The 25,972-nt window shown below is 43.6% G+C and overlaps 1 protein-coding gene across 6 annotated transcripts in view; it reads left to right on the forward strand.

Annotated features, from left to right (window-relative positions):
* Nucleotides 1-25,972, forward strand: part of LOC133477412 (VPS10 domain-containing receptor SorCS1) — a 271,543-nt gene that overhangs the window by 136,874 nt on the left and 108,697 nt on the right. For all 6 annotated transcript variants that reach the window (XR_009788348.1, XR_009788350.1, XR_009788349.1 and 3 more), the window contains exons 2-4: nt 1,204-1,271; nt 11,405-11,504; nt 18,570-18,728. Coding sequence is in view for 3 of the 6 variants with exons in the window: in XM_061772127.1 (XP_061628111.1) it covers nt 1,204-1,271; nt 11,405-11,504; nt 18,570-18,728 (327 nt within the window). In the remaining 3 variants the exon portion in view is untranslated. The remainder of the gene's footprint in view (nt 1-1,203; nt 1,272-11,404; nt 11,505-18,569; nt 18,729-25,972) is intronic.

Here is a 25,972-nt window from a genome sequence, read left to right on the forward strand (position 1 = left end):
CACGTGACAGTCTTTTTTCCTTGGCGCATTAATGTAGCATGCTAATCGCGATTTACTCATCTAATATTCTTCCGAGGTGTTAACATAATGACTGTTTACATTGCAGTGGAGTTGTGACCATGAACAAACTAAAAACAAAATGATGAATCACATTGTCATAAAATGTATGATGCTACTGTATTTAGTAAAAAAATAGATCTCTCTCAAAGAGAGAACGTGGGTACTTAAAGATAAGATAATAATAAGTAATAATAATTTATAATATAATTTAAACGCGTGATGCTGGCAGAAAACACTGAAATTCATTAATATGCATTACATGACTAACAGTCTATGCAACATATGTTAAATTGGTGCTGAAAGGCTGTGATTATATGATCTAATAAATCTAATGATCACATGAATAAAGCTCTTTTGGACAATACAGTATGGTCAATTTTGGGGAGCTTTACCGCCTCAATGATTGCGCACAAAACTGACGTTCAATTATTAATTACATCTTTAAATATCTATATGAGTGTATGGTTATTAAAATAACATCAATATACCAAGTGACTTATTAGTTCAACAACTGAACTACTGTATCATCAAGCGAACACTTGCTTTGTCTGATCAGTTATGTATACATTTACACTTTTAACATTTAGAAGTCCTGTTTCATCTTTAATTGCATGTGATTGTGTCTTTTAGGAGTTATTGGTCATTATGAAGTAGGAACATATGAAGTTGAATGAAAATAAAGCTTATAATCTTAGAACACTACTAAGACTGATTTCTGCCTCTGGCAATCAACATTTTCAGCCCCTCTCTAAGCCAGAGCCCATTCTGCCGATGACCATATTTTGGGCCATGTCGGCAGCTTCACAACCTCATCATTTGTTTTGTTTTTTTTATAGTGCCGAGATTAAATTTTATAACAGAGCAATGACTCGAATGCAATCTTTTGCTGCGGTGTGTATTAATACTGCATGTCTTCCCTGTGATGTATGATTAAAATTGTAATACTTTTTTTTTCCACACAGTGAAAATGAAATCTGTACAGATTTTTTTGTGTCTACTTTTGTACCAACAGAGTAATGTTATAGTATATACTACACTATAACAGACAATTTAATACACTGCAACTCCGGTCTTCGTATGCCCCAGTTTTCGTAAAATTTACATAATTTATGTTTATTGATGGCAATGTATCCTGTTTTGCAGGTGATTTTGATGCTGACCAAATTATTTGACTTCAACCTCAACAGTGTTACTGAGAGCTCACTATGGAGGTAAGCTTATGATACTACATTTGTTAATGATATTTCAAGGAAGAGCCAGTCATTTTTTATTTGGACAGCAAATTTTGATATAGTTTTAGTCAGTCTTTTGACTAAAATGTAAAATTGTTTTAGTCATAATTTTTTCATCTAAATTGTTTTTGTTTTAGTCTAGTTTTAGTTGGCAAAATATCATTAGATTGTAGATGATAAAAACTGCAGCAGGTTTAGTTCACTAAAATAAGATATTTGTAAATGGTAATACATATGTAAACTTTAACTCGCATTCCTGAAAGTCATCATGTTCACCTAGATCAGTGGTTCTCATAGAGTGGTAAAGGTACCACCAGTGATACAGGGGCGCTGTTGAGTGGTACATCAAAGAATCACTGAATTAAATGTTCAAAATGCGTAATGTTACAGTGGTTAAAGGTTTTTTTGCTGCACATATGTCAAATTAAATCAGTTGCATGTAACTTAAGTTCAATTCATTTGCAATAAATCTTTTAGAACTGTTTTCAAATATTTATCTAAGTAGAATTTTAAATACACTTTTTTGTGCAATACATTTCAGTCGAATCATTTAAATACAGATTATTTTTCTATGTTCAAGCATCGTGTTAATATTCACACCGTGCATAATGTTACTCTGTTTTAGAGTATTAAATACAGCTTTTAGAACTACAACTCCTGTCATGTTTTTGATGAACTCTTTGGTCTAGTACACTTCAGTTTTTTATTGTTAGTCATAATGGTGTTAGTTGGAGAGCCAAGTATTTTTCCTTGTGGCACTTGGTGTAAAATGTTTGCATAGACTGTGTAGTGACTGACCCAGTTGCCACAACCTCCCCCACAACCTGATAAACTGCATTCTTCCAAGCGACCCTGCTGTTTAGGAGAGCCACTAGAAGACGCCTACTGGACCTTAACCTAATTAGCAGCTTCCCGTCAAATCTGGATTCCCGTCTTCAAAAAGACTCCTTCTTTTGAAGATAGCGACCAAAAGGTGGAACCCTCTCTCCAAGACGACCCAGCTGCGACAGAATTACAATGGAACGCAAATGCAGCAATGAACTATTTCATTAATATTCGAACATGCACGCAAGGCGCCACCCACTGGCGTTTGAGAGTACTGCAACCCATGGGCTTCCATTAAGGGTTTTAACTGAAGATAAAATGTCCGTTTTCATATTTCACGAACTCTGCAGAAATATTCCAAATGTATGCTTTGATGTCTTTGTCAGTGAGACAACTTTGCAGGTGAAGCTATTAGATTTTGAGAGCTGTTGGTCTTGATTTGAAGCCAAGCAGCATGAGATGTGATTGAACCATAAGCAGTTGATTTGCCAAGACTAAAGTTTAAACAATCATTCTATATGCTTTATCTATCAGTAAAGAGTACAAAGTTAGGAGTATTTTATGTTAAGATATGATATTTTTCACCACTTCTATGGAAAATTTGTAGATTCAATTCAAGTAAATGGTCGTGGTCTTGTCCGGGTTCCTCCGTCCCTTAGTATTTAACCTCTGACTCCCGCCACCTCTTGCTCGCTTTCGTGTCTGTCTTTCTTGGTTTTTCCTCGGCCTGGGTCTCGGTGACCTCGCCCTGGCTCTGGGTGACCCGGGCCCTGCGCGAACGCCCGCCTCCACTAAGCCAGCGGCATTTTCGATCGGCTTCGATCACTTTCCCTAGCCGCGATCGGTTGGCGGAGCCTCAGCAAGAAACTACCGGTATCCCATACCGGTCATGCACCCAGCTGAGAGCAGGAGCTTGGCCCGCCACCAGTAATATCGGCAGGAAAGTTGCGGGCACACCCTGAGGGGACAACAATTTTTCTTCTTACGCCTCTTTTGTTTTTGCTTTATTTTCTTCTACATTTTTCAATAACTAAACCTGATTTGTGAACAAGCGGTTGGTCGCAGCATCTGCAATTATGCAGACTCTGTATCGGTCTGTCATGGTGAAGAAGGAGCTAACCCTAAAGGCAAAGTTCTCGATTTACCCTCCGACCCTCACCTATGGTCTTGAGCTGTGGGTCATAACCGAAGAACAAGATCGCGGGCCCAACCGGCCGAAATGACTTTCCTCTGCATGGTGTCTGGCCTCTCCCTTAGAGAAATGGGTGAAAAGGTCGGACATCCGGGAGGGGCTCAGAATGGAGCTGCTACTCCTCTGCATCGAGAGGAGCCATATGAGGTGGCATCAGTTTAGGATGGCTTCTGGACACCTACCTGGTGAGGTGTTCAGGGCATGTCCCACTGAGAGTAGGCCCCGGGGAAGGCCCACAACACACTGGATAGACTGTCTCTCAGCTAGCCTGGGAACATCTTGTGATCCCACCTGGGAGCGCTGGGGAGGGGGAAGTATTTGCTTCTCTGCTTCGTTTGCTGCCCCTATGACCTAACCCGATGGATGGATGGATGGATGGATGGATGGATTGATTGATGGATGCATGAATGAATACAAATAAAGGCAAATAAAGTTGATAAAAAATTTTTTTAAAAAAAACCCTGCCCCAAGTCACTATTTATTTGGGGTGTAACGGTTCACAGAAGTCACGGCTCGGTACGTTCCTTGGTTTTGGGGTCACAGTTTGGTACAAATTTGGTACAGATAAAATCAGCAATAGAAACAGCTCTTCGAATTTAGTCTACATGATTGGGTGCCATTGCTTTCTGTGATACTAAATTTAAGATATGGGCAAAGCATCCAATTTGTGGACCAACTTCGGCTTCCCTGACAGCATATTCAATGTTTCTTGCATTATCTGTGGTCACTGCAATGGTCCTGGGCTTTTCCATTTTAAACTCTGCTACTGCCCTCAGCAAGATGGGTGCTAGTGTGCTGTTCATACACATGGCGTGTTAATGGGACAGGATTTATTATTGCCCACTCCACTTTATATAGTGTGCAGTCACTGTGAGATAGCTGTCATTAGCACGGGAAGTGCATCCATCTGTTGTTCGTGCCTCAGCGAGTGCAGTGGACAACTCCTGTTCAACAACTGCCCGTGTGCGCCTGTAAATGGAAGGAACCACCGAGGGGCTCGAGTACTTTTAATAAATACTTGAATCCTCTATGACTGCATATGAACGCATCGCTGTTGAAATTTAAATGCCAATAATGCGTAATTTCTTTAGCACTGTCTGCTTTTATCTCTATTGGCAGCGGGGATAAGTTGTTGAACTTTTTTTCTTTTGCCTCGCTCCAATGATTGGCATGTCTGAATGATGCTGTTTAACATGCAGTAAGCATGTTGGACGTGTTACCATGCATGGATTCTAATAAAGAGAAAAGGATTAACTACAATAGACAAAACAAAGCAACCACAAAAAAAAACCCACATAAACCTGTATATAGCCTACATATATCTATAAATATAAAAATAAATTAATACGGTCCCATATAATAATAATAAATAATAAATAATAATAATTGGCCGCATGTTGGTCGACTGGTTAGCACGTCTACCTCGCAGTTCTGAGGACCCAGGTTCAAATCCCACCACGCCTGTGTGGATTTTGCATGTTCTCCCCGTGCCTATTTGTTTTTTTTCTGGGTACACCGGTTTCCTCCCACATCCCAAACACATACATGGTAGGTGAACTGAAAACTCTAAATTGCCCGTTGCATGAAATATTTAATTTCAATTATTATATTGTCTTCAGGCCGGCACGGTGTTCGACTGGTTAGCACATCTGCCTCACAGTTCTGGGGACCGGGTTTCAGATCCCGGCCCCGCCTGTATGGAGTTTGCATCTTCTCCCCGTGCCTGGGTGGGTTTTCTCCGGGCACTCCGGATTCCTCCCACATCCCCAAAAGATACGTAGTAGGTTGATTGAAGACTCTAAATAGCCCGTAGGTGTGAATGTGAGTGCAACTGGTTGTCTGTTTCTATGTGTCCTGCGATTGGCTGGCAATCGGTTCAGGGTTTACCTCCCGCCCAAAGATAGCTGGGATAGGCGCCAGCAGCCCGCGACCCTAGTGAGGATAAGCGGTAAAGAAAATGGATGGATGGATGGATGCATATTGTCTGATATTGAGATCCCTATCACATTAATTGATATGAATTTCATTGACTTCCATTTCACAAGATTATATCTGAGTCACAGTTCAACCCCACACATCTGTGAACAGCAAATAAAAGGTCACTAGCAAGGCAGAGAACTTTTAATCAGGATCATTGTCCCTATCATTTATCATTTATTGCACCGTTCGTCATCTTGGAATCTGACGACTTTGGCCCGTTTTATTGGATAACTGAGAAAGTTGCAGTGACACCGTAAATAAGTCACTAGTCTTTGAATCAAATGGCTCTTTTCCAGAAGCCTCTGAGGAGCAGATCAATAACCTGGTCAAATCTCTTATAGGACCGACAGTATTGCGTCCCAATGGCCTCTATTTCACGAACAAGTTCTCTTTTTGTATTTTTTCCTCAAGAAAATGAAACTGGAAGTCATTTCCAATAATATCAATACTTTTTGGAGCAATCGGTAAATAACTAATTTCCCAAGGAATGGCCCTTTTGGATTGCCAAAATCGATAGGCTGCCATATCTTGGTGTCACTTGATGTAATGGAGGTCGAGACAAAATTCGCTGGTGTGGACAAAGGAATGTACTATACTATGAAGTGGCAGTAATTTCTCATATTGTATATGTTGTAGCAGGTGGATGAAATCCCCCCACCTATAAAATGACAGCTTTTCATGAAAAAAACAAAAAACAACGCAATCTCGCTTCAGTTTCCAAACAGCACTTTGATCAAGTTAATATTATACCTTAAAATGCTGTCATATACCGTTGCACACTCACATCAACACAACAGCAACCCAAAATTATGTTCAATCACTTCAATTGCCTGCTTTAATATGTAATTTTTTTTAATCGCTAATTTATTACAGTGTCATTGATTAAAATGGTACGAACACAAAGCCAGGCACTTCTGCCAATCACAGTCTGCTGCAGTCGCATGATCCCACCACGATACAACAAGGCTTTAAAAGCACACGCCGGTGTCACATCTTTCCAAACTCTTTTACAAAGGCAAACGATAAAATTAATATAACACTGAGCTGATAAAACCCCTGTATTTTGGCGGGAATTAATGTGCATACACTTACAGTACCTCATGCACTACGTCTTCCTTCTGCAAAAATGCATTACAGCGATCAATTTTAGCAAAACGAGCCTACTCGAATGCATCTGTCCTTACTATTTTCACTCATTATTGTCAACAAAAATATCCAGACTTTCAATATAAAACATCAGGAAATATAATTGTCTTCTGCTGCCGACGTCACAAGCTGACGTGTCATTTTCGACCAAAATATGGGTGTCACAAGTGGATTAAGACTGGACCCAAGAGCAGGCGGAGGCTGAGAGGTTGTGATGAAAAGTTTATTGAATAAGGGGAATGGAGATGTTCTTGAGATGTCCTGGCGGGTTGTTGAGGCAGAGAACGTGTGGCAGGCGGTGACGAGGGCAGGCGGCTGGCTTGGCGGCGTAGTGGCAGAAATCCACTTGGCGAGGAACACGGAGGGAACACTGAGGACAAGGAGAAACACGCAGGTCAGAAAGATGATGAGGAATTACATAGTTTACTTGGTAACTAGGGAGCCGTTGTACCGCAGGAGCAGCTTCAATACTCTGGCTAGAGTTTCTGGGATAAGAGCGCAGGTGGAGACAGGCTTGAGTAGTGACACATGGAATGTAGGATGAATTTTTAGAGACTACGGAAGTTTCAGTTGGACAGACGTGGGATTGATCATTCTTTAGGGAAAGGACCAATGAAGCGTGGAGTGAGGTTGCGGGATTCCGTCTGAAGTGGGAGGTCATGGGAAGAAAGCCAAACGGACTGACCCACCTTGTACTCAGGAGAGCGATGAAGGTCCGTGAGCTATTTATTTCTTTCTGATGACCGGGTTAAGGCCACCCGGACATCTTTCCCCACGGCTTGGACTTTTTTTTGGACTTGAATAGGGACATACCGGTAGCGGAGCTGGTGAGGGAGTTGTGGACATATTCAATCCATGGGAGGAATGAGCTCCAGGAGGAGGGGTTGCGTGCGGCAACACACCGGAGGGCCGATTCCAGGGACTGATTCGCCCGCTCCGTCTGGCCGTTGGTCTGTGGATTATATCCCAAAAACAAGCTGGCTGCTGCGCCCACCGCTTTACAGAATTCCTTACAAACAAGGGAGGAGAACTTAGGTCCTCGGTCAGAGACGATATCGATATATTATTCATACAGATATAGAAATAAATAATAATTTAAATAAAAAAATAAAAAAAGATTAAATATACGACTCACCATCAAGCCATTACAATGAATGTCGTTGTTTTAGTTAGTGGGAGCCCTGTGCTTGTTTCTCTTCAATGAGCCAGTCCCATTTTGTGGTAATATTTTTTCTTTCAAAAAACTCCAAAGATGTCTTTAAATTCTGGCCATCACCATGTCTGAAGCAGAGTCACCCGTTGCTGTTGTTGGTAAGCACTGTAAAAAAACAGCGAAACAAAAGTCTGCTCGATCAGCAAATATCATCTGCCAATAAAAATCACGGCTAAAATGTTGTAATAGTTGACATACATCGCCTCTTTATCAACTCAATTACATATTTTTGGTTCAGTCTCTCTGCACAGCCACGGTGGTTGGGGACCCCTGCACTAGATTATTAAAATCAATTAGTTTTATACTTTAATAAGCACCAGTAACGCAGGTGGATGATTGTTTCGACCAGAGAGCTGAGCCATCAAGTCAATTTATACTGTAGGTGTATCCCAAAAGAAAGAAAATAGCAAGCAAGTCTGTTTTATAATAATATTTGTATGTTTGGTATATATTGTAACTCCATTCAAAATTTAAGTTCAGTATGATTCACCTTTGTGGCACGGTGGACGACTGGTTAGCACATCTGCCTAGCACATCTGCCTCACAGTTGTGAGGACCAGGGTTCAAATCCCGGCCCCGCCTGTGTGGAGTTTGCATGTTCTCCCCATACCTGCATGGGTTTTCTCCGGGCACTCCGGTTTCCTCCCACATCCCAAAAACATGTATGGTAGGTTGATTGAAGACTCTAAATTGTCCGTAAGTGTGAATGTGAGTGGGAATGGTCGTTTGTTTTTTATGTGCCCTGCGATTGGCTGGCAACCAGTTCAGAGCTGGGATAGGTTCTCCCCGGTGGGACGTTCCCAGAATACCTCACCAGGGAGGCGTCCAAGAGGCATCCTAATGCCCGAGCCACCTCATTTGGCTCCTCTCAATGTGAAGGAGCAGCGGCTCTACTCTGAGCTACTACTCTATGCTTCCCGGATGCCCGAGCTTCTCACCCTATCTCTAAGGGAGAGCCCGGACACCCTGCGGAGGAAACTCATTTCGGCCGCTTGTATCTGGGATCTTGTTCTTTCGGTCACAACCCACAGCTTGTGACCATAGGTGAGGGTACGAATGTAGATCGACCGGTAAATTGAGAGCTTCACCTTTTGGCTTAGCTCCTTCTTCACCACAATGGCGGTGAAGAAGGAGGAGGATACACATATATGTATATATACATATATGTGTATATATGTATATATACATATATATAAATATATAAACATATACAATACAAAGTCCACATCACTACAGACGCCGCACCGATCCGCCTGTCGATCTTCCATTCCTTTCTTCCCTCACTCGTGAACAAGACACCAAGATACTTGAACTCCTCCACTTGGCGCAGGATCTCATCCCCAACCTGGAGAGGGCACTCTATCCTTTTCCAACTGAGGACCATAGTCTCAGATTTAGAGGTGCTGATTCTCATTCCACCCACTTCACACTCGGCTGTGAACTGCTCCAGTGAGACTTGGAGGTCACAGGTTAATGAAGCCAACAGAACCACATCATCTGCAAGAAGCAAAGATGCAATACTGAGGCCACGAAACCGGACCCACTCTATGCCTCGGCTGTGCCAAGAAATTCTGTCCATAAAAGTTGTGAAAAGAATTGGTGACAAAGGGCAGCCTTGGCGGAATCCAACCCTCACCTGAAACGAGTCAGACTGCCAGCAATGCGGACCGAACTCTGACACTGGTCGCACAGGGACCGAACAGCCTGTATCAGGGGGTTCAGTACCCCATACTCCCGAAGTTTGAACGCCTTCTCCAAATCCAAAAAACTCATGTAGACTGGTTGAGCGAACTCCCATGCACCCTTGAGGACCCTGCCGAGGGTGTAGAGCTGGTCCACTGTTCCACGGCCAAGAGGAAAACCACACTGCTCCTCCTGAATCTGAGATTCGACTTCCCGACGGACCCTCCTCTCCAACACCCCTGAATAGACCTTACCATATTTTAGGGTTGCTCCACCCAGAGCACATGAGGCATGAAGTTGTGTAAATGGAAGAATATGGCCCTAAGTGAATCATGAACAGTATAAAAGATTATCTAAACCCATTTCTGGCAGCAAAGCTGAATACGGAGAATGAGCTCCTGAGTGTCATGGAGAGGATGTGAAGGTTTGTCCATGATGGAGAGATGTTTGCTCAGTGATCTCTGGTCCCTCACTGACTCAAACGTCTCCATCCTCAGTCCCAGGGTGTCACCAGCATTCTTAATTTGTTTAATAATCACATCCCTGGCACTGATGCTGGTCCCCCAGCAGACAACAGGAAAGGTGATGTCAACAGACTGGTAGAAGATCTTGAAGATCTTGCTGCACACACTGAAGGAGCTGAGCCTCCTCAGGAAATACAGTCTGATCCTTCCACTCTTGTACACTACATCTATGTTGGTATTGCATTCCAGTTCATTGTTCAAGTTTACACCCAAGTACTTCATTTTAATGCCTTCCCCGATGATGGGAGTGGTGGTCCTGGTCCTCCTAAAATCCACAAATAGCTCCTTAATTGTGGTAGTGTTGAGACCTAGATTATCTCTGCTGTACCAGTCCACAAAATTGTTGGCCAGCTCTCTGTACTCCATCTCCCAAGCATTATTAGTATATCTTACCACCGCAGAGTCATCAGAGAAATTCTGCAGGTGGGATGATCCAGATTTGTACTGGAAGTCAGAGGTTTACAAGCTGAACAGAAAGGGAGACAACTTTACAACTATATTAAAGTGTAAAAAGAAATAAATTGCTGTTAATCATAAAATGAAACCAATAAACTGTGTACTCACCAATAGCTTTTCGGATGAGAAAAGACAAACACAGTGTCAAACATAGAGAAGGAGGAAAGCTACATGCCACTACACACACATGAAGAATGACACTTGGTCGATTGGGTCTTTTGCCATCCATCCATTTTCTATAGCTGTTCACGGTCACAAGGAGATTCCATCCATAAGATGGGCTACACCTGAACTGGTTACCAGTCAATCACAGGGCACAAGTCTTACTATTATTGTCATCTTATTTTTGCCATGTTGTGAAAAAAACACCACTGGAATTAATACTTGATGCTCAGTGAGCTGAAGTCTCATGAAATATCCATGCATCTATCCATCCATCCATCCATCCATCCAAAACACCGCTTATCCTGTTCAGGATAATCCCAGCCTATCACAGCGTACTTCAGGCGAAAGGCGGACTACACCGTAAACTGGTCGCCAGTCAGTCGTAGGGCACACAGACTACCATTTGCACTCACATTCACACCGTCACTGAGTGGGAACTAAACCCACACTGACCGCACCAAAGTCAGGCGAGTGCACTACTACACCATCAGTGACCCTTCATGAGATATACTAATGTCTAAATTTGTGGTCAATTTCCAAATTATTTGACTCAACGGGACTGATGCCATGAATATGAGATAAAGATCAGAAATGCATCAATTTATAACCCTTCTCAAGCTGTGCCCAAACTACATGCACGTGTCATTTCTTTTTTGCACTAGCATCATTATTTTTCATAATTCCCTTCAAATCTCAAATGAAGGTCATACTGTATTGTGTATATAATACGGAACCAGGGAAAGTCACTACAGTGGTCATTATAATGTTGCCACTGCACTCCTGTGGGAGTTCATGTTTATGTGTTTAGGCCAGTAGGGACTTCATTATATCAGTGCTCTAACCCTATCTTACCCGACTATCAAGGGGACTTTTAATTGCAACAAGTCATTTTTCAAATGTTCATCAGACCTTTCTGATCAAATTTCAGGTCAACTGACTATGGAGCAACATACCAGAAACTGAATGACAAAGTTGGAGCAAAGACAATACTCAGTTATTTGTACGTGAGCCCAAACAACAAAAGAAAGGTAATACTACTCATTTATTATATACTTTACTGAAATGCAGCGGCTGAAATAAGTATTTAACACGTCACCATTTTTCTCACTAAATATACTTCCAAAGGTGCTATTTACCTGAAACTTTCACCAGATGTTGGGAACAACCCAAGTGATCCAAATTTCTGAGGTTATTTGTTCTACTTTCTTTTTATGTACGGAGTACTTGGGTTGTTCCCAACATCTAGTGAAATTTTCAGGTCAATAGCAACTTTGGAAATATACTTCATGAGAAAAATGGTGACTTGTTAAATACTTATTTCAGCCGCTGTATATTCTACAATAACAAGCAATGTGTTTTATTAATATTTTTTGTCTACAACACAAGCACTTCCAGAGAGGTTGCTGGTGCGGCACTGTAAACCCCAGAAATTCATTGGCCCTCAAAGTGCCAACCAATAATCAGTCGTGCTCCTACCAATAGAATTTTTAAACTGATTCTTTTCCCACTCTAAATTTTGTATTACACGATTAGTCACTCTGAACATGACCATTGTCCACCACCTACACAGGACCACATGCACATGGATAGGGCACTTCATGCCCTCTAAATTCTCCTGCTATCTTGTTTGATAACATTAAAATATTGTCCTTGCTCATGTTCGCCCCTGAACGTTTTTCATTTTAGTGTATAATAGTTTTGAAAATAGTTGCTATTTTAAAAAAAATCTTGCTAGATACAGAAACAAAAACCTAGCAAAACATATGATGGAAGGAAACTCAAAATTTTATTACATTCATGGGCTCCAGAGCTAAGACAGCCATTGACTATAAGGATTCGATAAAAATAAAAAGTAATGGATTATATATGACAATACTATGTACAAATACTTAAGCCGCTTCAAATTTAGGTACTCTTAGGTTCATAAATTCGATGAGTTCGTTGTCACATTTCTGTGGGGCCAATTATGTATTACTCGTGCACTCACTGTAGTTGTCTCGCCATGCTGCACTATTTGCATATACTGGCCACTCATGCCAGAGTAGCATCTGCTCCATTTGCACACTAATTGAGGAGTATCTGTAACATTTGCACAACCAACATTGTCCTAGATTATCGCACTATTCGTCACTTTAAACCCCATACACTCCTTGAAGTCTCAGCACCCTTTGCACAATGGTCACCGGACTATTGCAATATTAGTCATTCAAACTGCTCTAAGTGCTAGAGGACTCTGCATCTTTTTGCACAATTGTCAAAAAACAAACAAAAAAAAAATGTACCGGCATTACCAGATAACTAGCAACCCTTTACTGCTCAGTGACTGTTTTTTTTGTCAATGTCTTTCTGTCTCCAAAGTGTTCTGTAAATTGACTGTCTGTTGTCGTACTCGAGCAGCTCCAACTACCGGAGACAAATTCCTTGTGTGTTTTGGACATACTTGGCAAATAAAGATGATTCTGATTCTGATTCTGATATGTCCTTAATTGTAGATGCAATGGTTCTAAAAATTCTAACATTAAAGCCTTATGATTGTTGCACTTACAGTTGCAGCTGTAAATCACATTTATAAAATGTGCAAACTTTAAATACTGTACTTTCCAATGAACCAACAAATAAAAAAAAAACAATTCAAATAGCTCAAAACAACTGGCAAACCTGCTTTTAAGGGGAACTAGATAACACACTCATTCTTTGACCCCCCCAATGTGACCCCGTGTGACTGCTGATGTTGGAAAACAAAAACCTCTCTACTGAGCCAGTATAGAGCAAGTAAATTAGACTTCTGTTGCTGCTCGGGACAGAGAGAGAAAATTGCTGTTGGACACTGACAGATAAATGTGACAGAAAACTACAAGAAGAAAAAGAAAATGGAGTAAGCCATTCAAGAAAGTGTGGGAAACAACAAATACGTGAAGTGAAAGGACAATTATTGAACAGAGCATTTGGAAAGTGAGTGATGAGTAAAAGCAATACAGTGGTATGACCAAGGCTTCTCCCATGAGATAAACATCTAGCGACAACAGGGCAATTGCATCAATTTTCATGCTTAGGTAGTCCATAAAAGGATACATTACTGACGTGGAATTTTTAGGTGTCTGACTAAGACTTTTTTATGGTGCATCATGAGAACAAATGGTTGGGTTTATTAAATCATATAAAACATCAACACACAGATTGCTGTATCTTGCAAATGGGCAAAATCAAAGGCCTCAAATCGTTTGAAACCAAATAATGTTCAACGAAAGCATCTTTACAGCAGATGAATTTGACTTTTTTGGAGAAAAAACTCTTTTCCTTATGTCTTGACTAAATTAACCAAGGTTTGGGTGTTAGAGAAAATGGCTTGCCCTCATTTTACTGTGTGGATGTGAATTGTTCAAACAAAAGAAAAGCTTCGTGTGGCTTACACAACAACAGTAGGGTGTTTGAAGTATGATTTCATGTTACATGAAGCATCTCCCAATTTCAAGTGTCACTGTCTTGAACTGTGCCACTTGTAGGTGCAAACTCAGACACAAATATTTCATGCCCTTGAACTGCATTCAAATTGTCAATGGTTTTAATAAAATCCACCCACCACTAACTCATATTGGCCGTTCCTCGTTGGTACTCCCAAATTACAACCCCCATTCCAATGACGTTGGGACGTTGTGTTAAACATAAATAAATACAGAATACAATGATTTGCAAATCATGTTCAACCTACATTTAACTGAATACACTACAAAGACAAGATATTTAATGTTCAAACTCATGAACTTTATTGTTTTTAGCAAATAATCATGAACTTAAAATTTTATGGCTGCAACACGTTCCAAAAAAGCTGGGACAGGTGGCAAAAAAGACTGAGAAAGTTGGGAAATGCTCATCAAACACCTGTTTGGAACATCCCACAGGGACAATTGGGAACAGGTGGGTGCCATGATTGGGTATAAAAGGAGCTTCCCTGAATTGCTCAGTCATTCACAAGCAAAGATGGGGCGAGGTTCACCTCTTTGTGAACAAGTGCGTGAGAAAATAGTCTAACAGTTTAAGGACAATGTTCCTCAACGTACAATTATAAGCAATTTAGGGATTTCATCATCTACGGTCCATAATATTATCAAAAGGTTCAGAGAATCTCGAGAAATCACTGCATGTAAGTGGCAAGGCAAAGTTCAAAAGCCAGCATCTGTAATGGTAAGGGGCTGTGTTAGTGCCAATGGCATGGGTAACTTAACTTTGTGAAGGCACCATTAATACTGAATGGTACATACAGGTTTTGGAGAAACATATGCTGCCATCCAAGCAACGTCTTTTTCATGGACGCCCCTGCTTATTTCAGCAAGACAATGCCAACATTGTTACAACAGCGTGGCTTCGTAGTAAAAGAGTGGGGGTACTAGACTGGCCTGCCTGCAGTCCAGACCTGTCTCCCATTGAAATTGTGTGCCGCAATATGAAGCATAAAATATGACAACGGAGACCCCGGACTGTTGAACAGCTGAAGCTGTACATCAAGCAAGAATGGGAAAGAATTCCACCTACAAAGCTTCAACAATTAGTGTCCCCAGTTCCCAAACGTTTATTGAATGTTGTTAAAAGAAAAGGTGATGTAACACAGTGGTAAACATGACCCTGTCCCAGTTTTTTTGGAACGTGTTGCAGCCATAAAATTCTAAGTTAATGTTTACCGTAATTTCTCGTGTATTATGCGTATTTGTTTCCCCCAAAAATACAGAAACTGTCAATGAAGCTCACGGACAGAGCCGTACACACTTCTTCAAGCCACTTATTTAATTGCCTAAGCCAGCTGAAACGTTCATCTCTATATCGTACCTTTGGGAGAGGTCCACTTATGAAAACCTCAGCATCCAAACATTGCACTTTTATTAGGAGCGCAATGAAATCTCACCTCAGTACCTCTGATTGCTGCTTGACAACATCCAGGGCTCCTGTGTGTATCATGACAGATTTCACAGTTGGGTGCTGATTAGTGATCTCCAGGATGTTTTTTTTTTTTTAGAGATATCAGACACCATTGTCATTGGTAAAACACAGTAGAGGTTAATAGGACCATGGGGAAGATTAATAATAGTTTGGAGAGGTTCATATAGCTTTAAAATATGTATAAATAATACAAAGAAATATGTAGGCGCTATTTCACAGATTTCACCTATTGCAGGGGTAGTCCAGAACCTAATCCCTGCGACAAACCATGGATTACTGTATATACGTACACAGTGCTTTTATAAACAAGGACAATCGTAGACTTACATATGCCAAAATTTTAGTGATTGTTATCATGTGCAACGGTTTTGCATGTATAATATACATTCGTTAGAAAAAAAAAAACACACACAGAAGGTATAGTTTATCAAAGTAATCCATCCATCCATCCATTTTCTGAGCCGCTTCTCCTCACTAGGGTCGCGGGCGTGCTGGAGCCTAACCCAGCTATCATCGGGCAGGAGGCGGGGTACACCCTGAACTGGTTGCCAGCCAATCGCAGGGCACATAGTATAACGAAAATAAAATATAATCAAAGTAAATACAAAGCAGTATATATATATATCTATATATATTTGCCTGATGTCTGCAAATGCCTGATTAATTCTAGTCATTCTGGTTTAATGGAGACAACTTGATGTGCGTTAGCATTACTATTTGACACAGTCCCGTGTAAACATCTGCTTAGGTAATGCATTTCACTGTTAGAGAGTGGCTTGGGTTCCTGCAGACGCAACCTACCCAACGTGGCGCTCTGATATGCATATTAGATTATATACAACTACAGAACTCATGTATTGTCATGACTGTGAAATGTTGATTAGCAGTAAAGTGCAGTTTAATATGACATGGAGCGGTGCTATGGACTACTACTAATAATAACAAACGTGTACTTTGTTACTGATGTAAAGTTTAAAACAGTTAACATGCTTGAAACAAACTGAAGTGGTACGGTGACCGACTGGTTAGCACATCTGCCTCACAGTTCTGAGGACCCGGGTTCAAATCTGGCCTCCCCTGTGTGGAGTTTGCATGTTCTCCCCGTGCCTGCGTGGGTTTTCTCCGGGTACTCCGGTTTCTTCCCACATCCCAAAAACATGCATGGTAGGTTTTAGTGAAGACTCTAAATTGTCCGTGTGAGTGTGAATGGTTGTTTGTTTTTATGTGCCCTGGAATTGGTTGGCAACCATTTCAGGGTGTACCCCGCCTCCTGCCCGCAGTTATCTGGGTTCGGCAACCAGCATAACCGCGACCCTAGTGAGGATAAGCGGTGTAGAAAAGGGATGGATGGATGGAAACAAACTGAACTGAATACAACAAGAAACTGGTTAAAAATCTGATCTATAAAATGGTACATGTTTGGAGGACAGCCAGCGTTGAGAATTCTTCAGCTGAGCTTTCTGCACACAGACTTACTCAGGCAGCAAAAGGTTGGCCAAGGGTGTGACGACCTTTGTCAGAGTGATGTGCAGTCTTTAGGAGAGCAGAAGGTGGCAAAGTGAGTGAGTAGCAAGTGCATCAACTTTAATCTGTTCTCTCGTCTGCCCCAGCAGTCGGAATCGGACCATCACGTTTTATGGTAATTTCTCACTCTGCTTTCTCTCTTTCAATCCTCGATATGCTATTCAATTCCTTAATTTTATTTGCTTATTCTTTCCAAAATGGTATTATCATTATTTTACCCCTGCGACCTGCATTGCCAGGAGACACCACGCACAATTCTTTCAAACACTAAGTCTGCAACAATAACACAAAAGTCAGTGTAGTAAATAGCAAATCACAGATCCTCAAACATTCACTCTGATATGTGTTGAAGTGAGTGCAATTACCATATATATATGGATATACAGTATATGAATCACTCCTGTATATGTGTTTCATGCAAAATTATACCAAAAAGGAGAAATCTTTTGTCTGCTTGCTGTGGAATTTACATCAATCAACAGAAACTCTGAACTTCCCCAGTTACTCCTGCCCCAAGCTCAGGACGGCATGATCGGGGGAGGGGTGTTGAGTTGCCAGTACTTTTGAAGTAGTGGGTCCAGTCATGGGACCACGGGAACATCGGTGTGATTGCGTTGATCATGCAATAGGCAATTAACATACATTGTCTATTGAAGTCTGAGCAACAGATCCAATTCACTTGCAGTTTTCTGTTTATCAAAGGGAGCTATGGCGGGAATGCATACTGTGACCAGATTTTGACCAGATGCTTAGGATAAACAAATTGACAAATATTATTTGGTCTCAAAGTGGTAACTCAAACCCATCCAAATTGGTATATTTCAGTCTGGCGTTGGAGACCTGGGGCGGCCGTTGTCAAAGAGACAACAGACAGATAGGCTCGAGCGTCCGTGACCCTAGTGAGGATAAGTGGTGCGGAAAATGGATGGATGGATGAAAAATGTATAACTTGAACAGGGATGTAAGGCATTTTATATCCACTGTATCTACACTGGCGGCACGGTGGTCGACTGGTTAGAGTGTCAACCTCACAGTTCTGAGTACCCGGGATCAATCCCCGGCCCTGCCTGTGTGGAGTTTGCATGTTCTCCCCGTGCCTGTGTGGGTTTTCTCCGGGCACTCCGGTTTTCTCCCACATCCCAAAAACATGCATTAATTGGAGACTCTAAATTGCCCGTAGGCATGACTGTGAGTGCGAATGGTTGTTTGTTTCTATGTGCCCTGCGATTGGCTGGCAACCAGTTCAAGGTGTACTCTGCCTCCTGCCCAATGACAGCTGGGATAGGCTCCAGCACGCCCGCGACCCTAGTGAGGAGAAGCGGCTCAGAAAATGGATGGATGGATGGATGTATCTACACTATTACTTTGCCGTGACTGGTCAGTTTTCAATATGAGGAAATGCAAATTAACAGAATGAAGTGGTCTTTACAAATGAAATGGTTATTTCTAGAATATGAATCAGTAGTCAATTTAACTAAAATAAAAAAAAATTGCTTTTTGAAATTATTATTATTATTTTTAATATACACCTCCCCATCTCCTAATATCAATGTGTGCTTAATTGTTCAGGCTGGACACTGTACATGAAAAAAAAAAAACCTTTTTCACAATGCATACCTTTGGTATTCTCTCCAAAGATTATGCTCTTAACGGATACCGAAGTGGAGAACAGTCTTCTCATCAGTTCTGATGAAGGAGCAACATACCAGAAGTACCGGCTGAACTTCTATATCCTCAGCCTGCTCTTCCATCCCGAGCAAGAGGACTGGATTCTGGCTTATAGTCATGAGCAAAAGGTAAGGTAATTAGTTAATATTCATTTGACTTCTTCAACAGCAAAATGCCGAATCTTTCACTCAAAACAGAAGGTGTTCAGTTTTAAATACTCAGATCAAGTTGGACAGTTCCCAAATCCTGTCACAGAAGCATTTCACCAGAGTTGAGCAAATACTATTAAAATGTACTTTTTTTTTTGCGGCTATGATAAGATACTTTTTCCAATTTGACAATATTTCAAAGCATTCTGTCACGGTTTGTACCAAACGGTATTGGACTGGACCCAAAAGCAGACTGAGACTGAGGAAGCAGTTGGAAGGGGTTCATTAGTGTGACGCGCGAGGTCAAGAATTCCAAGGCGTGATGGTGGTCCATGGGAGCAGGGACCGCGTGGGAGACTGGAGCGTGTGCAAGTGAGTGTACTTGCAGTGTGATTGGACCGAGCGTCATGGCAGGAGAAACAGGAGGGAACCGGAGGAGGAGGAAAAACAGGGAGTAAGTTCAGGCATGGATATCAGGGAATCTATTTTTACGATCCTGAGCAAAGATTCGGACGGTGTACCGCGTCGGATCGAGAATACTCTGGCGCTGGAACACAGGAACAGGCAGGCTTAAGTGCAGGCTGTGATGAGTGCTGATTGGGACCAGGTCCGCAGGCGAGGAGTAGATTAGTGCTGGAGAGAGAGGAGGAGAAAAGAGGCACAAGGTGCCACGCACGCTTCGCAGAGGAACTGCAGGGCACAGATTATGGCAGTACCCCCCAACCCACCCCCACACCCTCAGGCTTCCCAGGGTGGGCTGCATAAAAATCCCTGATGAGAGTGTCATCCAAGATGATTTTACGGGATATCCAGGCACAATCCTCTGGATCACAACCCTCCCAGTACACTAAGAACTGAAGCCCCCCACCCAGGGGGCGTATATCAAGGATGTGTGACACAGTGAAGGCAGGATGGTTGTCGATGACTCGGGGGGAGGATGGGGCATGGGCGGAGGGCCAAGAGCACCGGTGGAAACAGGCTTGAGCAGCGATACATGAAACGTGGGATGAATCTTGAGAGACTTTTAACTGTACCGATGTGGAGTTGATGATTTTGGTGATAGGAAAAGGCCCAATGAAGCGTGGTGTGAGTTTATGATTTCGTTTGGAGAGGTAGGTCATGGGAGGAGAGCCACTCCATCTGACCCACCTTGTATTCCAGTATAGGGGAGCAATGAAGATCCGCCAACCGCTTGATTCTTTCAGCCGAACGAGTGAGAGCTGCCCTGACGTCATTCCAAATAGTATGGAGCCACCACAGGATGCTCCTTCTCCTTAAACAGAGGGGTTTGGAAACCATAACATGCCATGAAGGAAGACATACCTGTGGCAGAGCTGGTGAGGGAGTTGTGGCCATATTCAACCCACGGGAGAAAGGTGCTCCAGGAGGCAGGATTACGTGCAGCAACGCAGCAAAGAGCGGCCTCCAGATTTTGATTTGCCCGCTCCGTCTGGCCGATGGACTGTGGATGATAGCCAGAAGACAGACTGACCAATACTGGTCACTCATGTGCCTGAGTAGCATCTGCAACATTTACACAATCGACATTGTCCCAGATTATCGCACTACTCGTCACTTTAAACTGCATACATTTCTTGAAGTCTCGGCGCCCTTTGCACAATGGTCATTGCACTGGGCTATTGTTCTATTAGTCATTTCAAACTGCTCTAATTGCTAGAGGACTCTGCATCTTTTTGCACAATTGTCCAAAAAAATATATATAAAATTGTACCGGCATTACCACATTACTGGCAACCTTTTCTTGCTCAGTGACTGTTTTTTAACCAACTACCAGAGACAAATTCCTCGTGTTTTTGACGTACTTGGCAAATAAAGATGATTCTGATTCAGATTTTTGCCCGTTCTTCCAGGAGCATATTTGTAAGGTCACACACCGATGTTGGACGAGAAGGCCTGGCTCACTGTACACTCGAAATCAACCCAAAGGTCTTCTATGGGGTTGAGAGTAGGACTCTGTGCAGGCCAGTCAAGTTCATCCATACCAAATTCTCTCATCCATGTCTTTATGGACCTTGCTTTTTGCAGTGGTTCACAGACATGTTGGAAGAGGAAGGGGTAATCCGCAAACTGTTTGACTGTCCCAAATCTCTTGGTACAACATCAGTGTGTAGCCTTACAAATGCAGGTCATAAAATGGTCATAAATTCCCCTGAACACACTCCTAAACCTTGTGGAAAACCTTACCAGAAGAGTTTAAGCTGTTATACAGTAACTGCAGATGGTGGACCGATGTCATATTAAACCCGATGCATTAAGAATGGAATGTCACTTAAATTTGTGTGTGTGTGTGAGGCCAATCTGAGGCCATGGTTCTCAGTCAGAAATGGGTAGAGTTGGGGATGAGATCTTGCTCCAAGTAGAGAAAGGTGTTCAAGTATCTTGGGTCTTGTTCACGAGGGAATGATGGAGCGGGAGATTGACAGGCGGATTGGAGCAGCGTCTGCAGCTGCATCGGGATGTCGAGGTGAAGAAGGAGCTGAGCCAAATCTCTTTATCAGTCCATCTGTATTCCCATCCACACCTATGGTCACGAGCTGTGCGTAGTGACAGTAAGAATAGCTGGCTGAAATGAGTTTTCTCCGCAAATAGGGTGAAAATCATGGTGATCTAATACGGGATCAGAGTAGAGCCGCTGCTCCTCTCCATTAAGAGGAGCCGGATGAGGTAGGAGATGGGGCTCGAAGGCGAGCGCCTGGTGGCCAGGCGTGCACCCATGGGGCCTGGCCGGGCACAGCCCAAAAGGGTAACGTGGGTCCCCCTTCCCATGGGCTCACCACCTGTGGGAGGGGCCATAGGGGTCGGGTGCAGTGCGAGCTGGGCGGTGGCTGAAGGCGGGGACCTTGGCGATCTAATCCCCGGCTACAGAAGCTGGCTCTAGGGACGTGGAATGTCACCTCTCTGGCAGGAAAAGAGCCTTAGCTGGTGTGTGAGGTCGAGAAGTTCCGACTAGATATAGTCGGACTCGCCTCGACACACAGTTTGGGCTCTGGTACCAGTCCTCTTGAGAGGGGTTGGACTCTCTTCCACTCTGGAGTTGCCCACATTGAGAGGTGCCGAGCAGGTGTGGGTATATTTATTTCCCCCCAGGTCAGTCTGTCTTCTGGCTATCATCCACAGTCCATCGTTGGGGTTTATCCCGGTGGACGAGAGGGTAGCCTCCCTCCGCCTTTGGGTGGAAAACAGCAGTTCAGAGTACCCACCCTTTTTGGAGCCCTTGGAGGGGTGCTGGAGAGCGCTCCCGCTGGGGACTCCATCGTTCTGCTGGGGGACTTCAATGCTCACGTGGGCAATCACATTTAGACCTTGAAGAAAGTGATTGGGAGGCGGTGGATATCGAGTCCGAGTGGACCATGTTCTGCGCCTCCATTGTTGAGGCGCCCGACCAGAGCTGTCGCCATAAGGTGGTCGGTGCCTGTCGTGGCGGCAATCCCCGAATCCGTTGGTGGACACCAACGGTGACGGATGCCGTCAAGCTGAAGAAGGAGTCCTATCTTGCCTTTTTGGCCTGTGGGACTCCTGAGGCAGCTGATGGGTACCGGCTGGCCAAGCGGAATGCAGCTTTGGTGGTTGCTGAAGCAAAGTTTGGTGAGGCCATGGAGAAAGACCTCCGGATGGCTTCGAGGAAATTCTGGTTCACCATCCGGCGTCTCAGGAGGGGGAAGCAGTGCACCACCAACACTGTATAGTGGGGATGGGGCGCTTCTGACCTCGACTCGGGACGTTGTGAGTCGGTGGGGAGAATACTTCGAAGATCTCCTCAATTCCAACGACACGCCTTCCCATGAGGAAGCAGAGTCTGGGTTCTCTGAGGCGGGCTCTCCTATCTCTGGGGTTGAGGTCATCAAGGTGGTTTAAAAAGCTCCTCGGTCGCAAGACCCTGGGGGTGGATGAGATTCGTCCAGAGTTCCTAAAGGCTCTGGATGTTTTGGGGCTGTCCTGGTTGACACGCCTCTGCAACATCGCATGGACATCGGGGACAGTGCCTCTGGATTGGCAGACTGGGGTGGTGGTCCCCCTTTTTAAGAATGGGGACCGGAGTGTGTGTTCAAACTACAGGGGGATCACACTCCTCAGCCTCCCTGGTAAGGTCTATTTAGGGGGGCTGGAGAGGAGGGTCCATCGGGAAGTCGAATCTAAGATCCAGGAGGAGCAGTGTGGTTTTCGTCCGTGGAACAGTAGACCAGCGCTACACCCTCGGCAGGGTCCTCGAGGGTCCATGGGAGTTCGCCCTAACCAGTCTACATGTGTTTTGTGGACTTGGAGAAGGCGTATTACCATGTCCCTCGGGGAGACCTGTGGGGGGTGCTTCGGGAGTATGGGGTACCGAACCCCCTGATATGGGCTGTACGACCGGAGTCAGAGTTTGGTCCGCATATCTGGCAGTAAGTCGGACTCGTTCTTGGTGAGGGTTGGACTCCGCCAAGGCTGCCCTTTGTCACCGATTCTGTTCATAACTTTTATGGACAGAATCTCAAGGCGCAGTCAAGGCGTAGATGGGGTCCGGTTTGTTGGCCTCATTATTGCACCTCTGCTTTTTGTAGATGATGTGGTTCTGTTGGCTTCATCAAGCCGTAATCTCCAACTCTCACTGGAGCGGTTTGCAGCCGAGTGTAAAGCGGCTGGGATGAGAATCATCACCTCCAAATCTGAGACCATGGTCCTTAGTCGGAAAAAGGTGGCGTGCCCTCTCCTGGTCGGGGATGAGTTCCTGCCCCAAGTGGAGGAGTTCAAGTATCTTGGGGTCTTGTTCACGAGTGAGGGAAGATTGACAGGCGGATTGGTGCAGCGTCTGCAGTTATGCGGACTTTGTATCGGTCCGTTGTGGTAAAGAAGCAGCTAAGCCGAAAGGCGAAGCTCTCGATTAGAGATAGGGTGAGAAGCTCAGCCATCCGGGACGATCTCAGAGTAGAGTCGCTACTCCTCTACATCGAGAGGAGCCAAATGAGGTGGCTCGGCCATCTGATTCGGATGCCTCCCGGACGCCTCCCTGGTGAGGTGTTCTGGGCATGACCCACCGGGAGGAGACCCCGGGAAGACCCAGGACACGCTAGAGATACTACGTCTTTCGGCTGGCCTGGGAACACCTCGGGATCCCCCCGGAATAGCTGGATGAACTGGCTGGGTAGAGGGAAGTCTGGGCGTCCCTGCTAAAGCTACTGCCCCCGCGACCCGACCTCGGATTAGCGGTAGAAAATGGATGGATGGATGCGCTGTGTATAAAAATGAATTTGTAGTACAAAGTAGTAAGTGTCATTTCCCCCACATTTCCAGGTGGAGTGTGACTTATGTAGCGTATATGAGGGTTAACTAAAAACTTAATTAATTTCGGAGAAAAGAATAAGCCGGAAATGACACCTGCGTTACTTCCGGTAGAGTGTAATTTTAAGTTTAATCGTTAAAATCAACTATTTTAACTAGTAAAGGGGTACCACGTCACTTTTTATATGTATAAAGTGACGAGAAAACTTTCTATTTGTCTCGTAATCTGAAGGTTGCTACATTTTATGAAATTTTTAGTTCTAGATGACAGAGGTTTACTTAAACTCAGAACACACATAAAATACAACCAAGAGTGGAATTTTAAATAATATTTACTGACATCTACAAGGGATCTAGAGGAAAACACACAAAAGGGGTCTAACTAAAGAAAGAAAATAACACTAATGATGGTAAAAAGAAGAAAAATAGCCGTACAAAAAGGGAAATAGAACATCGTGTGTTGGACTAAAGTGGAAAACGCGAGCGTTTAACGCGGCCCTTCGAGAGAGAGAGAGGACAAAGTTGAGATTTTGTCTGAAGCTATTAATTTCCACGAAATTATTGGGCACTAATTTTGGACAGTCTGGCAAACACTAGCAATTGTCTCCTCACGAACGTAAACGAACTGGCCTCTGGGAGTGGTCTCTCTCTGGGCGCGTCTCAGAAGCACGGAGACAGGGTTTGTTGCAGAAGAAAAAGATGCACAAAAATGAAACAAAACAAAAGAGGCGTAAGAAGAAAAATTGTTGTTCGTCACGCCTTGTTGGGAGAGTATGCTTCCTGCCTTTTCAGGGGCTCGCTAGCAATTTCAGAGCGATCACGCTTGGCTGGAAGCGTACATGGTACTTTAGTAGCAGCTGCCCTGATCGCCTAGCGGTGGCCCACGGATAGGCTGGGAAGCCGAGTCTGTTCTCATCCCGGCCTTCCCGGTTACCGAGCTGTGTGCCCGAACAAAAGAAAAGGGAGTGGTGGCCGAGGCCAGTCCATGGCTGGCTAGATGCCACCAAGACCACCAAGAGAGGGAAAAAAAGAGAAAAAAAAACAGAGAGTCTCTAGAAGGCGGGAGTTAAGAGCATATCGGACTGACTGTTTATACTTTAGTTTTGGCAAATCAAATGCTTATGGTTCAAATCACATTTCATTCTGCTTGGAGTCAAATCAAGACAAACAATTCTCATCCATCCATCCATTTTCTGTACCGCTTTATCCTCACAAGGGTCGCGGGCATGCTGGAGCCTATCCCAGCTATCTTCGGGCGAGAGGCGGGGTACACCCTGAACTGGACCTCAAAATCTCGGAATTGCACTTGTAAAGTTGACACACTGACACAGACATCAAGGCATACATTTGGAAAATTTCTGCAGAGTTCGTGAATGATCAAAACAGACATTTATCCTTGGTTAAACATCAAATGAGTGTTCGACCAGTTCCTCTCGACGCCAGCGGGTGTCGCCTTCTCCCAGCAATTGTCTCCTATTCAAAGACAGGTGGTCCTGTGGAAACATCTGGGGGCCTTTGATGCTTGGAAGTTCAGACTTTGATGGTAGATGTTGATTGGTTTAGGGTCCATGAGCAGTCTTCTTAGGTCAGTCTCACAGCAGGGCTGCTTGGAAGAATGCAGTTTATCATGGTGGCCACATCATTTATTATGGTGGGGGGGGGGGGGGGGGTGTTCTGGTTCTGACAACTATGTCAGAGTCACTTCACCTGTAAAGCGAAGATTGTGTGTAGTTGTGCTTTCAACTTACTTACACATTTGTAAGTGAGACTCCCAGAATAATAGTTTTGAGTGTTATTTGGTTGAGTAATAATATTATTTATTTATTGTGATTTCACTGATACAAAGTGGGTAGCACTGTTGCCTTGGGTTTGAATCTTGACTCATCATAATATGTTGATGAATGCTTTTTTGCTCGTGGAATTTTTAGCTCAGATAAAACTCT

Source organism: Phyllopteryx taeniolatus, chromosome 4 (genome assembly GCF_024500385.1).
Source record: "Phyllopteryx taeniolatus isolate TA_2022b chromosome 4, UOR_Ptae_1.2, whole genome shotgun sequence".
Classification (NCBI taxonomy): Eukaryota; Metazoa; Chordata; class Actinopteri; order Syngnathiformes; family Syngnathidae; genus Phyllopteryx; species Phyllopteryx taeniolatus.